Source organism: Fopius arisanus, unplaced genomic scaffold, assembly GCF_000806365.1.
Source record: "Fopius arisanus strain USDA-PBARC FA_bdor unplaced genomic scaffold, ASM80636v1 scaffold00046, whole genome shotgun sequence".
NCBI classification, from domain to species: Eukaryota; Metazoa; Arthropoda; class Insecta; order Hymenoptera; family Braconidae; genus Fopius; species Fopius arisanus.
In genome coordinates this window covers 934,179-949,969 of record NW_011887785.1, presented here as the reverse complement: position 1 = coordinate 949,969, position 15,791 = coordinate 934,179, and the positions used below count along the sequence as shown (strand labels likewise).

Here is a 15,791-nt window from a genome sequence, read left to right as displayed (position 1 = left end):
TATTTGCCAGGAGGGTGGAAGGGAGAGGGCAATTTCGGCCCATGCAGGCAAGGCAATAAACTGCACCACCAACTCATGGCATATTATCTATTATATTAAATATCATTATTTTATAATTATATTAATAATTACTTACCTCCCTCTTACGGTACCCCAAATCTCTATTTATAATATAATAATCATCTAACAAGATAATTGGATGTGAAATGATAGTAATTGATAGACTGTATAGCAATGAATTTTATTACCTCCGCATTATGTCCGAGTTCATCGTCAAATTGTTATTTTCGTCTTCAATCTTCCTCTCAACTTCACAAACATGTACTTTTCAAATATATGCAATACGCCATATGAATAGTTGATTTCTACATTGCATATTTATATCCTTGTTTTTATTTTATTTTATTTTATTTTTTTTTCGTCCATACAGAAATCATCGGAGTGATTGTTAATACAAACATAAGAAAGACCCGTAATTGGCGTTTCATTTTGCGGGTGTTCCAGTGTGACTTTCAATCCTGAATTTCCTTTACATTAACTTGCTTTTAACTGTCATGATCAATGAGGAAAAATAATAAATTCAATATCTCACTCGCAGGAACACATTTTCATTGATTCACATAAAGTGGCATTGCGAATTCGATTATCATTATTTTCTTTTTAATATTATTAGTGTAACATTTTTGCTATGTTACAAAGCTAAAAGTAAGGAATTACAGTTTGATAAGTCGGACACTAATTAACAAGTGCCAAATTTTATTTTCTGTACATTATACATACATTAACTACTTCTCAAAATTTATTATTACTTTTCATTATTTTCTTTATTTAAAACAGCCAAAGAGATTGACAGTCTTAAGAAGGTATGGACACAATCTCTCGAGGAAAATTAGGAATTTAAAAAAGTTAAAAGCCCTTCGTTGTAGAAAATCATTTGCCTCAATTGAATGAAAAAATTCAATAAATTTCAAGTCCTTTCCATAATTTTCCTCGATTCTCTGTCCCCGAAATAATCATCGTAATTCGCAATGCAATTGGCTTCATCCTCACTTTATTAAAACCCTCAAGAAACTGAAACAGTACACAAATGAAATACCACGCACACAGAATCAAAATGTACCGATTCTCCATTTTTTCTCCATCTCAATAATTCATTATTAACAAGATTCTCGTTCTAGGTGAGGAATTTATGAGAGGGATGTGTCGTTTCTTAAAATTTATCGATTCGAGGGGAGAAGAAACAAAAAAAAAACCCTTGAATTATTTATTACAATTTAGTTATCAGATATAGTATAAGTTACTGTCGTCATGCCACTAAAGAGTAAAATTGAGGCTCAGTTTTTTCTCGGGGTGAGAGAGCAAGGAATTACCCTACCAAAAAACAAAACTTCAAATCTCCAATCAATCAAGAAAATGGAATAATTATTTGCAGCAATTATTTCAAACTTACAATCGAATAATTCGGGCGGAATTCCTCCAGTGGTAGAAGTCATGTGAAATTCAGTCTTTAAAAAATAAAAAGAAACCGTAACTAAAACCTCTCCAATGCGGCCAACAGGCTAAACCCCAAGTAGGATTGCACAAAGAATTTTCTTTGTCCCTGTTACAGTGTACAGAGAACTGTGAAATTAAAATTCGTCAATTTGGGGAGAAAAAAATTGGGGTTCCACGAAGAAAAAGAAAAAAAAACCGACTGGCCACTTGAATAATCGGATTTTGTGCGTCAGGGCATCCAAGGCACTCATTCCCTCAAACCCCTTCTACCCCTCACTCCTCACCACCCAAGAACTCAAAATTCACATACTCAATCAAGATTTATTCACCAAATTTTAGCATTCCAGCATTAATGTATTGAGACAGTAACGTAAATAATTCTTAGGCGAGCAGACTGATCACATCGTGTATTACAATAAATTTTGAGTTTCCCCATCTCCTGTTATCCCCACATGCAATGTCACACTCAGGCTAAAATTTAAAAATTAAACTCACATCCCCCCCTCCCCCCTGTCGCCCTGGGCAATACGTGTTGATGACGTGAAAAATGTTCAATTGTCGGCGAACACGACTGGCAGTTGCATGAAGTGAAAATTTATGGTTGTTATCTCTTTAATAAACCTCAAATATTCTTCTCCTTGGCCCTGAGTGGTAATCTACCTTTGAAACCCTCATCCCCCCCGTTCTCCTACACTCGTGTCGCCCCATCCATTTATTTATTTTTTACTTTTTTTTTTTTGTTAAACTTCCGCTCAATGAAACTAACAACACGACGGTATCTTTCTGTAAATACTAGCATTTATTATTTCATAGTATTATTATTAAGATTATTATCAGTAATCATTATTTTTATCTATCCCTTCGAATAGCAATTGTATTTGTTTCATCCAAGTTTATAATTGATGCTTCAACTGCAATTGAAAGCAGGGAAATATACAATCGTCCTCCTTACTTTGAGTTTTATCGTAATTTCATTAGTCCTCGATAAACAATCAGTTTTCATTAAATTCAAATTGAGGATTTACTAGTACACGAGGAGACTATTTTTTTATTTAATGGAAAAAAATTGATTTGAGTCTCCTCAGTGCTGCGTTAAAGCGGTGTACAGTTTATATTTGACAGCGATTGTGAATTAATTAATTTACCATTGTTTTCAGTGGTTGTTCGCTCTGAATGAGCACACAAATTATTTTCGTGTATCAAAATGTCAGTCCAGTGTTTTTTTTTCTGCTTTTAATTTCATCGAATTCCCTATCTCAAAGGACGAGTGAACGATTTCAGCATTTTTTTTAGTTCACTCGAATGCCTTACAATCGTGTCACGATGTTGTTAATATTATTCATCGATTTTTATGTCTTCGCTTGAGCTGGAGAACGTCGATATATCGTATCAGTTGGCTTTAAACTCAATCCTTTAATTATTTCATTCATTTTTACGTGAATTCTACACCTACGAGGGCGAATATTTTAACTCAAAGTTGCAGAATGTTGCACGCCTCCAACGTTTCTGCATGAAACTACTTTATCTAGAATAAGAGAACGCTTTCAGACGTACAAAGCAACGTGCAACACAAATTATTTTTAACTAGAAATTGGTCATTGTACGGGTATGTTGTGTTACCAGTGGACAACTTCTGGGTGTGATTTTTTTCGTTATCTTCAAATCTTTAATCAGCTTGCTGGTTCACCTCTTCTTTAGTGTCGATTTCCTGCTGGGTTACGCTGGATTTACCACCTCCAGACTGATTTCCACTAGTAGGATCTGATATTTTATCGTTGTGAGAGTCATTTTTATCGGATTGATCAATTTTCACATTTGCTGGAATTAAAAAAATTCTATTAGTAAAAAAAAATAACATTTACTTCTGAAATTGAATGTTTTCTTATTTAAGAAAAAAAATTGGTCTCACCTTGTCCAGTATAATATTGCTGTTGCATCTTCATATTTCTCTGCTGTTGCTGATGAATATTTGGTCTGTGACGATTCATCTGATTCTGCTGATTTGGCATGCAATTCTGTTGCTGCTGATTCGGATTATTGGGGTTCGGTCCTGGTGGGAATGGCACCACAGGCCTCTGAATGGGGGGTGGATAGCGCTGCTGAGACGGTTGAATTCCACCCCTGGGGGGCATTCCCATTCCACGAACATTCTGTTGCATCAACTACTTTTTAATCCTATGTGCTTTCTCCTCAATCGTTATAATTTTCGCATTTATCAATATGGTAAATACAAAAATTAATTTCAATCAGTTTAAATACTCCAACATGTTCTCATTAATTTATCTCATTGTACCACAGTTAATTAGAGAAAATTCAAACTACAATGAGGAATGAAGTATTAATATTCCTGATTAAAATAAATCTAGAGTAATGAATGAATGATACATACATAGTTACTATAGCTGCTTACCATAGCAGACTGACTGACCCCTTGGTAAGGTGGATATTTATGGTGCTGTGTTGGACTGGGTTGCGGCTGTTGAGATTGAGATTGTTGTTTACAATTTCTCGATTTTGGTGATGGTATTTGGGGCGCTATAATCAATCACAACCACAGGCTAATTATTATTCTGAATATTTGTGAGTTTAAAATGGGGGGGGGGGGCTGAGTGGGTGGACGGATTTAATTTAATGCAAAAAAAAAAAAAAAAATTACTCACTCGAACTGAAGACAGAAGCGAGAACATCCTGTTGATTTCCCGAGGGGCTCTTCAGTTGTCTGGGTTGCTCCTGTTGCTGATGCTTGCTGAGAAAAGTAGCTGCTGCATTAGCTGGCCCTGGCAAACCTCCAGTGGGATTACGAAACTGCTGGGCAGCAGCAGCAGCAGCTATTTGAAGTCCTGATCCAGAGAGAAATTGTGAGCTAAAGTTTTGAAGACCAACGGGCGTTGCATTGCCAGGTGTTGCCAAGCTCTGACTGTGCTGTCCAAATCCTTGGAGGCCGTATGGTGTCCCAGTCTGCTGACCAGCTCCCCCAGGTTGATAAAAACCAGTCTGTGATCCTGGGAACACATCTGAAACACACCAAATATCCCCCATCATCGTTACACTATTCCTTGGCAATGGAAAAAAAATATCTTCTTTTTTCTCACGAATAATTCGTGTTGCAAAAGAACTTTATATTCTTTTTTCCATTAGTTAATATTCAAAGCGACACAAAACAAATATATGAAACATTTAGTGGATATTTTTAATTACAAAATTTTTTAGTGTGCGAACAATGGTGGCATTGAGACGGCTCTGTTAATCACTAAAATTAGGGGTGATCTCTAACTAGAAAATGTTATAAGTTAGGAAAGTAGATCGGACAAGCTTACACAGAGAGATATTAGTTTTACCGGCGGACGTGGCGCTATAATAGCTGTTTGCCGATGGTTGGACACTGGGTCCTTGACGTTGAACCAGCTGGGAATTTCCCATGTAATTTCCACTAACACCGAGTACTTGACTTGGATCGTATGGTATGTAAGTCAGCTGGAAAATAAAAAAAAAATTCTCATTGAGCAAAAAAATTTAAGATACCCCAATCGACCAAGTTAATAAAATAAATAAATCACTCACCTGATTAGGTTGTGGTGCTGATTGTGCCTGAAAATGTGGTGCCTTGGTGCCAATAGCACCGATAGGCTGTGAGGACGGTTTAACACTAGCAGACATTAGTGAATTAGACGAGGAACTTATCAAAACAGTATTGGGATTGTTGCTCAGCTGCTGATTCTGTCCAAATGGTGGTGCAGCAGCTGCTGGTATGCGATACTGGGAGAGATTGCTCTGATACATGTCAGGAGCTGGTGGATTTTGCGCATGGGGTGGTGGTGGTGCTTGCTGTAAGTACACATTCTGCTGATTGAAGGAGCTCTGGAGTGATGGGGCATAGGGTGGATACTGAGTGAATGGAGAACGACTCTGGTCTAACTGGAATGCACCGTAGAGGCCGCCAGCTTGGGCTGGCAATTGGCCTGATCCTGTGTTGAAGAGAACAGCTGGAGGTGATGGAATAGCTGACATACTGCCGTATTGGGCTGCCTGGGAACCCGGATACTGTGGAAATTCCTGGAAAAAACAAAAAGCTCAAATATTTCCTAATTCTATTTTTTATTTTCACTATTTTGGAGTTTTCATTGAGGCCTCACCTGATAGTTCATATGTGAAGGTTGTCCAGTGGAATTAAAAGGTGGTGGACTCAGCGGTGCCTGAATACTAGCAGGTGGATGACCAATAGGACTCTGGCCGGGTCCAATGGGACTGGGTCCTGGTCCTGCAGAACTCGCCTGTGCAGCACCTCCCCCAGATGATTGTTGCTGCGGTTTCACCTGCGGGGGAACCAGCTGCGCATCAGACAAAGAATCAGCAATTTTTCTTCACAGTGGATACACCATTTTGGTGATTCGACATCTCAACAGAGAGAAAAAAAAGATATATATATATATATATATATATACACATATATATATATACATATTTTTCTCACCTTGCAAACATTGGTGGACGTTGTAATTTCATTCTTCATGCTCGTCTGGTTGTACTGCTGATGGGTACTGTAAGAATCATCAACATCAGCTGTCTCAAAGCTCTGGGGAAAGCTGTTGGCATTGGATACAACACTTCCATCCTCGTGCTCAACGACTGTGGGCATCGGTGCATTTTCCCAAACTTTTTTCACCGATGCAATTTTGAGATTGAGTTCAGCGGTGGAGGGTGATATTGTGCTGTGCCCCCCAGTGATGTGGATCGATCTGGGCATTAATGAACCCTTGGATTTATCCTCAGTGAGTTGAGACAAATCAGCATCAAAAGTGAAGTCCAGCTTCATATCGGCATTATCCTCAGTCTTGTTGAAGGACAAAGGCATCTGAATGGGTTCTTGAGGGCTTTTTTCCTTTAGCGGTTCATTCAATTTATTGGCAAATGCAACAGCCAGTGCTTGCTGCTGCTGTTGCTGCTGAAGATGTCCCTCATCCTCCATCTCTCTCTTATCCCTAGCTCCACCGTGCTTCATGTGATTGGAAAATTTAGACTTTATCGCCATTTCCGAAGCGCTTTTGCCCCCCTTGGAATAATTAGTATTCTCAAAAATCAAAGTTTGAACAGGTGGCGAGGAAGTGTCGGAGACATTTTTATCAGAGCTCACCTCCTTCATTCCCTTCTGTGCCTTATCAGCACTGGGTGAATTTCTCTGGCTGCTTCCACTGCTGTTTACGTGGTCATTACCCTCGTGCGAGTGCTCATTGGATCCAGTGAGGCCTGACATTAATTGAATATCAGCTGGAACGTTGGAATTGGGGGAATTAGCCCGCATTTGACTGGTGAATGGTTTATCCCAGGCATTGACAGACGGTGGAGCTGGTGTCTGTCCAGTCGAGTCCTTTGAGTGACCAATCGAGTTGATTTTCGTCTCTCCATTGCCACCCTCGACCTGTCTCTGCTGCTGTGCTTGCTGTCTAGCGAGTTTCTGCTTTTGCAGTCTGGGTGCCAGTTTCTGGCGATTGGAATTCCTGTCAAAAGCCTTGGGTGGCATGTTGGCAGGTTGAGGAATGGGCTGGCCAAGGAGAGGTGGAATATTTTGGACTTGCTGAGTTGTTGGCTGTCCATTGGATTTGGACTTTGAACGATCGCGCTCTCTATCCTTTTCCTTATCCCTCCTGGGCGGTTTAGCCTCATCCTTTGGTCCATGCCTCGATGGATCCTTCAGATTTTTCTTGGATCTGACTTCCTGAAATCCATCAGTGTCGAGCTTCAACTCCTCAATGCTGTTGTTTCCATCATCTAGCGCGAAGGCTGACAAATCTAACTCACCATCAATGTCCGCTTTTTTCTCCTTACCTCCAGCTTTCCAACCCATGTCTTTCAACGCCTGGTCCACTAGATTGGCATCATTCAGCTTAATCTCATCGACTCTGTTAACAGTGGTTTCCTTGCCACTGGTACTCTTTGATGAGGACGAGTGCTGACTATTGGCTGATCCCTGGCTTCTGGGTCTACCATTTTGATTATTTGGTGGCTGCATCGAGGCCCCCTGAGGTGGCATGCTCATGGGAAAGTGATTTCTCTGATTGGGAAAATTACTGATACCCTGTAGACGTTTATCCATCTGCCTGGGAGCTCTCGAGCCACTGCTGGAGGGTTTATTCATTGACTTGTCTCTATTATTCACCTGATCATTTCTTCTCGGTGGCCCTGAGGGTCCCTGCCTCCCAGAAAAACTCTTATGGGCCCTGTCTTTATGATCATCACCGTGCTCCTCGCTATTTTCCGAAGTAGTTTCCCACTCCTCATTGCCAACATCCGATGAATTTTGCTTAACAGCGCTCGAACTCTGATGAATTCTCTCCCTGTTCTCTCTTCGCCTTCGGCTACCACTTCTCGTCCTTTTGTCTTCTTTTTTCTGGCCCTTGCCAGCATTCTGATTATTCAGCAAATTTGGCGATTTATTTCGCCTGCCAGGCATACCAGTAATTCCGGCAGTGAGTGCCTGCTGTTTAGCGATAATTTTATCATCAGCAGATTCAGATGAGTTGTGATTGCTGTTGTCATCCCCGGTGGAAGGGTTTTGAGGTGTTTGTGGCGGCTGTTTGTCCTCAGTGTTTCTATCGGAAGAAAAAGGACTTTTGCTGGGCGGTGGACCATAGCCCTCCATTCTGGCCCCCAGTGTCGAGCCTCTCACCCTAGCACCACCCCTACCACGTCGTGAGGGTTCCCCCGAGGGTGCAAAACCCTCCCTAGGACGTGCTTCATAATTAGAGCTCTTATCACCACGCCCTTGACTGGCATAATCCCCTCGTTTATCCTCCCTCCTCGTAACCTCTCTGTTGCGCTCGTCCTTCTCGGATTTCTGCGCATCTACTGCTTTACTCGTTACCCCAGACCTCATCCTGTCATCCTTGCCTAATTCAACGGAGCCTGAGACCTCATCACCACTAATGTCAGAGTCTGTGTGTCCCCCATAGGAGCCACTCTTGGCTGATCCAGGTCGTCCCATTGACCTGGAGCCAGTACCACGTCTTCCTCGAAATTCTGGCCCTCTCCAGCACGAGTACATGTTGTATCCGCCCCAAGTGCGACCTCCCCTTGTCTCTCGTCCTCTGGTACTGGAGCCACTGCTGTTCGTTCTATTTCGAACATTCTTGTCTCGTTTATCATCTTTCAATTCCTCTTTATGAGGCTCATCCTGTTTATCGATACTCATCTTATCCATTGCCTCCTTGATCTCCATCTCAGGCTCCTTATCCTCCTTGCCGACAGTCTCAACCTTTTCCTCGTCCTTCTCAAAGGTCGGTGAGACAGCATCGGCCCAGGCACAATTCGGCCCCTCACTGCGTTCACCCCTAGCGGCTTCTGGAGTTCTCTCAAGCTTTCTATTCCACATATCAGGCTCCTTATCCTTCTTCATCTCTTCCTTGGGGCTCTCCTTTTTCTCGTGTTCGAGCCTCTTCATTTGCGTGAGCCCTCGTTTCTCCGCCTTGAGCTCCTCAGCCTGCAGCTTCTCCCGAGTAATCGGCCCTGGTGGTGCACGCCTATCCCTCTCGCGCTCTCTGTAATCCTCCCTCTCCCACTGCCTCTTCTCCTCATAATCCGACATCTCATGGGCCCAGGACGTTGAGTCCCGGGTCTTGTGAGAGTCATCATCCCTTAGAGAAGTTCTTGATTCTCGTGAAGCTCGAGAGTCCCTCGAGTCTGGCCGCTGTGGACGCTCACTCCTCTCGATCCTCTCCTCCCTCCGGTCTCTCTCATCACTTCTGCGAGCCTCTGCCGACCAGTCAGTAGACTCAGATCGATCACGATCATCATCAGTCGCTGGTGACTTAACCCACTCGTATTCCTTCGATTCAAACTCCCTGGGTTTATCGTAATCCTTATCGCGACCACGAATATCCTTGTCCCTGACGTCTCTTACTTCCTCCCTCTCTCGAAAATCTCTAGAGTCTCTCGAATCTCTCGAATCTCTCGAATCTCTTGAGTCTCTCGAGTCTCTCGAGTCTCTCGAGTCTCTCGAGTCCCTTGGCTCTCTGGGCTCTCTGGGCTCTCTAGGCTCTCTGGACTCCCTGGGACGTATATCCCTTTTCTCCTCGTACGTCCTCTCCCTGTCCCTATCCCAAAATTCTCTGGCATGTCTATCCTCGTGATCATTTTTGTAGGCACGATAATCATCGTGGTAGCCGGATTTTCTCGAATCAAAGAGATGATGCATGTGTCTGAATCGATCACCCTCACGAGGTCGTCCATGAGGTCCATGTGATCCATAATCACGTGACGGTGGCCTAGGCTCCTCATCGAGAGGGCTGGATAATCCATGATCAGAATCGACACGATTTCTCCGCTGGGCCATCGAGTGAGATTGCTTTATACTACCTGATGACCATCTGCCTGGATCATACTGCTGGGAGAAGGGAACGCTGGTGACATTCGGTGATGATAGAGTCCTGTCAGCACTGGGTGGTGATACTCTGTTGTAACCAGAGCCACGTTCTGCCTGCTGTTTCTGGAAACGAGGTGGTAAATTGCTCTGAAAGTGTCGTGAAAAGGCTGGTTGATCACGATCCCTGTTGTCTCTCTGCTCTCGCTGATCCCTGTCACGCTCTCTCTCTCGATCAGCCCGAGATATTCCCTCCTGTCTCATAAAATTACCCCTGAATTCATCTCTATCACGATTCAGGGGCTTCTCGTCTTTTCCCTCTGACGAAGTTCTCGAGCGTTCGCGATTCTCGCGCTCTCGATTCTCACGCTCCCTCTCCCACTCAGGAACAGGAATCGGCACAGGAGGTACTGTAATGAGTCCCTTGGGCTCAGGAGCTGGTGATTCATCCTCAATTTTGGCTTTGTTCTGTTTCAATTTGTTCTCGAGATCCTGGAGTTTCTTGGCCGCTCCCTGTTTGGTTTGCTCCTGGAAACGTTTCTCCTCCTCTTCCTTACGTTGGCGTGCACGCTCTACCGCTGAGGCAACCTTCTCACCCTGTTCTTTGCGTCGCTGATTCCATATCTCCTCCTCCTCAACACCACGGAGGGGATGAGAGGTACGTGGCTGAGATTGAGGTGTTGAATTGTAGTCCCGTGGGGCAATAGTGGTGCCATTGGAGCCGGTGCGATAGTCGTTGCGACTCTGGGACTGCTGCTGCCAGGGACGATGAGACATTTCTCGATTCTCCTTGGAGTCACGATTGTCTCTGGGTCGGGCCAGGATGTCCTTGTCGTCGTGAATGGAGCCACCAGTGTCAGTAACTGGTTTCTCCTCCTTGATGTCCTCCTTCCTGGAGTCCTTTCTCTCCTCTTTTTTAACGGGGGTTTCACTTTCAGGCTCGTCATCACTGAATGCCAATTTCTGATTATAGTCAATGTCATCGTGAGCTGCCCATCCTGGCTCATGAGATATGTCATCCATTCTCGTAAGATCCTCCTCCTTGATAATTGGACGACTGAGTACCTCATCGTCATGCTGCGAGTGGGGACGATCACGATCAATAGGACGTGGAGGGCCTGGACGATCATTGGAATTATTGAAGCGTGGACGTGGTCCACCGGAGCTAACGTTAGATGGAAATTGAGAGGGAAATCCACCTGGTGGAAAATTTCCTCTGCACATGAATTGGGGAATTAAGCCACGGTAGTGGTGGAGATTTTGGCCAGGTTGGGCTGATGAATTTTGAGAGGTCGTTGAGGGAGTCTGGCCTCCCTGGACCGAAACCGTTACCGGCGATTGGCCCAAGTTGGCACGAACGCCAACTGACACGTCGGCATGGGAGGATTGTCCTGGCATCCCTGTTATCCCCGTTATGCTCCCAATCTGGGGGACCTGGCCCACTTGTGTACTTCCATTCCCAGTACCAGGGGATCCGCCAGCACCTGGTGTACGACTTCCACCTTGGATCCAGCTTCCCTCCGCTAGAACACGATTTTTTTTCTTACGTTATTACTAGAGGGAGTCAATAAAATTTTCCAGCAGAAAAGCGTTTGTAGACTCTATATTAGTATAGTTAGAAACAAAAAAAAAAAACAGGAATTTCAATTTTCACTCTACTCGTTAAATTGGTTAATAAATTACTAATTAAATTCGAAACAATTGAAATTACTTTGTGGACGTAGGCTCGGACCAGGACCGTACTGTGCATTCAGCTCCCGATTTTGTTGAGACTGTTGCTGCTGTTGACCAGCGGACGCACCTCCTATTCGCATAATAATTTTATGATTTTATAATGTACCTGGCTTTGAATTTTTATTATGGCCAAAATCATCACATAACTTGTTGGATCAACGAAAAATCATGAATAATCAGGATAAATTAGACTGTGCAATATCTACAAGTGGATAAAAATTAAACAATTATTGTGTGGAATACCCTGGACTGTGGGGGAATTAATGGTCAGGTAAAAATGATAATTGGATCAAGCACATGTATAACCCACTTGTATCTACGAAAAAACGGGACTATCAGCGCAAAATTAAATAAATTTTTCCACTCTGAGGATGTTTATCTACATTTAGGCAATTCACTTCATGATTTTTTACATACTCGCTTTGCCGCTTTGTTGTTGAAGTAATTGCATTAATAGGGATAAAATAAAATAAACCACGAGCTCCTACAGGCTCTATTCGGGAATTTATAATTCACTTACTGAAGGACTCGACGCATTAAAATAGAAGAGTGGCACTATAGAATTTTTTTCATCGTTGTATACCGATGACAAAAAAAAAATAAAAAAAATGGAGCAATTTCCGATAAACATCCTCAAGATTTGAAACAGCAATTTCCAATCACTCGAGCATCCAAAAAATAATCACGAGATAGCTAGTAAATTCAGTGAGTGAAATCTTAAATCAGGCAAAAACAGGGGCTACAAAATAATAAAAAAAAAATTTTTTTTTAATGGAAAAGGGGAAAAAAAATAGCTAGCATCTAGATTTGCGGAGGAATCCCACCTGCGTGATTGTGGGAATACGACTGTTGCTGTAGCAACTGATGCTGGGCATTTACAGATATTGCATTTGATGCTGTCGAGGATTGCTGTGTCTGGCTCTGAGTGGAGACCGAGGGCTGTCCACTGAGACTGGGAAACTCGTGTTGGAACTGCGGGGACTGGTGGGCGAGGAAACTCAGTCCTAGGGTACCTCTTCCCGTTCTCCCGCCCCCTACGAGACCCGCATAACCAACCGCAGTTGAAACGCCGGGTGTACCTGATCCATTTTATTTTTCTTTTGGGGCCATTCGAAAATATCCACCACCCATGATTCAAATGATTTTTCCCTTTTTTTAAATTTAATTTGAGTGATGATTGATTAACCGACCCACATCCACAATCAAATAAATCTGCTGTTTAGGGGAATAAAGGAATGATGATGACTCAATTCTTCAGGTGAGAGATCAATGAAATCCTCCAACTACCCGAGGCAATGGATCTTTATTCCTCCCAATCACAGAATAATAATTTTTTTCTTGTTTCGTAACGATGAGAAAACCAAGGACATAATGAGAAAAGAATTGAAAAATTTTAATATGAATTATTAACGTACCGAACTCTCCTGGTCTCGTCATAATTGCACTCCATGAGGATTTTCCTCCTATTTCTGATGGATGTGGAGACTGAGATGCACTCTGCTGTTGGCCTGGCAGTGGCTCTTGTGATGGTGTCGATGCGGAAGTTGTTGCAGCCACACATTGTGCTGGTGAAGAGTTGTTGGTTGAATTATCGGATGATTGGGCTGAAGTAGAGTTGGTGGAGGTAGTAGTAATCGATGAAGAGTCCTTAGTAGTTGCCCAACCGCTTCCACCACTAGGTACTAGACTGACAGCTGGATCACTGCTGCTGTATTCACTTTTTAAACTAGGCAAGTTAGCGGGTGGACGCCGTGCCGAAGGCACCTTTCCCAAACTCTGCATTCCATGTTTCCGTGGTAATGTGCTTTTCTGCTGGTGCTGCTCCAAAGATTCTCCCTGAAATATTTCCCCAACCATTGTAACCATTACAGCCACCCAATAAATCATTCATCAACGCACATGGAGTTTTCAACGCCCACAATACCAGCCTAAGAATTTCAATTATCTGCAGATATCCCCCAGTAAAACGATTCGTCAATCATTTGCCACTGGTTCACCAGAAAATTCAATTTCCAGTGACAACTGACATTTACCTCGATTCAAATCACTTTACTCAATGTGAGGAAAATGTAAATAGGAATTGTTTTCTACTCACCCTGCTGACCCGGTACAAGCTATTGATATCTAGAGATTGAAACTTTGATTTTCCTTTCTCCCCCTTCGACACAATCCCCGACAGAGTAGACATGCTGTCTGCAGGCAACCATTTAGTACGACTCAGACCCAACGAACGAACCCTTTGTCTGTAAAAAAAAAAATTAATAATCATAAATAGACATTTACCAAGTAGTTCTCGTGGATGATGTTGATATTTCGTTGCAATATTTTTCGTCACTCTCTCACTCTCTCTCTCTCTCTCTCCTCTTACGACTAACCTCTTGCACAATAATAAATCATTCGAATTTCTCTAAATACAAGAGGCAAATTGAAGGAAACCCTTTGGGGCTTGAATTAATGAAAAAAAAATCAAGACAACAAAAAAAGAGTCACGCCTGAAATCATCTGAAATTTTCTGCTCCAACTGTAATATTGCCCAATGCCCTCTGAAATTTTTTCTCTAATTCCCAAACAATTTGTTTCAATCTCTCTGGGAAAAAAATCTGGCAATAAAGTGGGCAACATCCGATTGTCCATTAAATCTAAGCTGTTACAATTCAATCTGCAACTTTCCTCCGAATTAATCAGCACCGAGAAAATCTCCCTTGCTGGCATTCCCGCGATTAGATACCCCGGTAAATCCATTCCCAGAATTTCCATTAATTTCGTTGTAATATTTTTTGCACGTTCCGAATGATTGCGCCAATGAAACGTAGGCCCCTGACAAGAGTATAACATCGGAATGAAGACAGAGAGGGAGAGAGACAGAAACACGGAGAATTGGCTGTTCCGTACGGCCAAGGAAAAGCTTTGTTAGGTTGTGCTACGATTGCCACGAGCAGACCAGAAACGGCCCGATAGAGACGGGAGCACTACCATCTTTTTGTTTTCATTGGCGACATTCCCCCGAGACAAACAACAATTGCCATTAAACATTTCCAAAAATCCCAAGCCCTACAACCACGAGATATTTCCAATCCATAAAAAATCATAGCTCACCAGATTCTCACCTCCAAAACCACCATTAGACCCTGGACGAAAAAAAAAATAAAAAAATATAAAAAAATAACCAGTAGAAAAACGATAAATCGGCCAATTGCGCGGCTAAGGTCCTTTTCCCAAATATCTCCGGCCGGGCTAACGGTAAAGCAAGTGTATAGTTTAATAATCCCGCTTGATCCTCTCCCACCCAATCACCACATTTTCACCCTGTCCTCCTAACCCCCCTTACCCTTCATCGTGTAAAAATTGCAAAAGTCCCAGGAAAAATGTGAAAATGTGAAAACCCTTGGACAAAGCCCATTAACAACAAAATACTCACCTTGGTCCGTCCAAATGGGTTACTATTTGACAAACGGATTTGAATCCAACTAAAAAAAATTCCTATCAACGCTCGGTGGCACGAATTACAATAGCACAAAACGAAGAACCCTCGGGCACTAAATAAACTCTCCTCCCTCGTTCCAATGAAGATATCCTCGTTTTTCCTTTACAATAATCACACCACTAAAATTTCTCGTCCAAGATGGCGAATGGCTTGGCGAATGCGCGACTTTCGTTGAGCCACCTTCTGTATTTTCCCCCACCCAAACCCTATTTTCCACCTAGGCTTCCCCTAACGCCGATCAATACAATTACGTCATGCGTCCACCAGAGACTCACTGTGCAATATACTCCACTCCACTCGTCCTCTGCCAATTCCTTTATCTCTTCTGTCACTTTTACCGATCTTTTTACACCGTTTTTTTCCACTAATTTATTTGCCCACAGGTTGACCGAAATTTTTTTTACCAAGTGTGAATTTTTCAGGGAATTGTTGATTATTTTTTCACTGCGGGACGCCTAGCTTTTTTTAGGGAGATTGATTACAAGAATTTTAAGAGTTTTGCCTAACCGCAATGTGCCAAACGTGGAGAGTGGAGTGTTTCCGTCAACTGCCGGAAACCAAGGGGTAGAGTGCGCTCGGGAGGGACGCAATTAATCAAATCACCCTTTTCTGCAAATATGGCTATTTTTCCAAATTTTGGAGGAATTTCTTTTGCTGGTTTCTCAAGTGTTTTTATGATTTTTTCAAGTCTAAATTTTAGCCTTTAGAATGAGAAAAATGAGAGGA

General features: G+C 42.6%; 1 protein-coding gene across 12 annotated transcripts; it reads right to left on the bottom strand.

Annotated features, from left to right (window-relative positions):
- Positions 1-222: 222 nt before the first annotated feature.
- nocte (no circadian temperature entrainment) lies at positions 223-15,587 on the bottom strand. Of its 12 annotated transcripts, none has more exons than XM_011306327.1 (14): positions 15,000-15,323; positions 13,677-13,824; positions 12,997-13,417; positions 12,406-12,660; positions 11,559-11,651; positions 5,966-11,370; positions 5,628-5,822; positions 5,056-5,547; positions 4,812-4,968; positions 4,155-4,508; positions 3,884-4,029; positions 3,404-3,656; positions 3,115-3,312; positions 223-3,019 (listed from the first exon to the last, which is right to left on the bottom strand). In XM_011306327.1, the coding sequence occupies exons 2-13, from the start codon at positions 13,767-13,769 to the stop codon at positions 3,161-3,163; spliced, it is 8,016 nt and encodes a 2,671-aa protein (XP_011304629.1). In that variant the 5' UTR covers positions 13,770-13,824; positions 15,000-15,323; the 3' UTR covers positions 223-3,019; positions 3,115-3,160. The 12 variants fall into 12 exon arrangements, with proteins under 12 accessions (XP_011304629.1, XP_011304627.1, XP_011304628.1 ...); XM_011306325.1 differs by adding an exon at positions 14,678-14,709 and having other exon boundaries at positions 223-3,312; positions 15,000-15,322; XM_011306326.1 differs by lacking the exon at positions 15,000-15,323 and adding an exon at positions 15,341-15,587 and having other exon boundaries at positions 223-3,312.
- Positions 15,588-15,791: the final 204 nt, after the last annotated feature.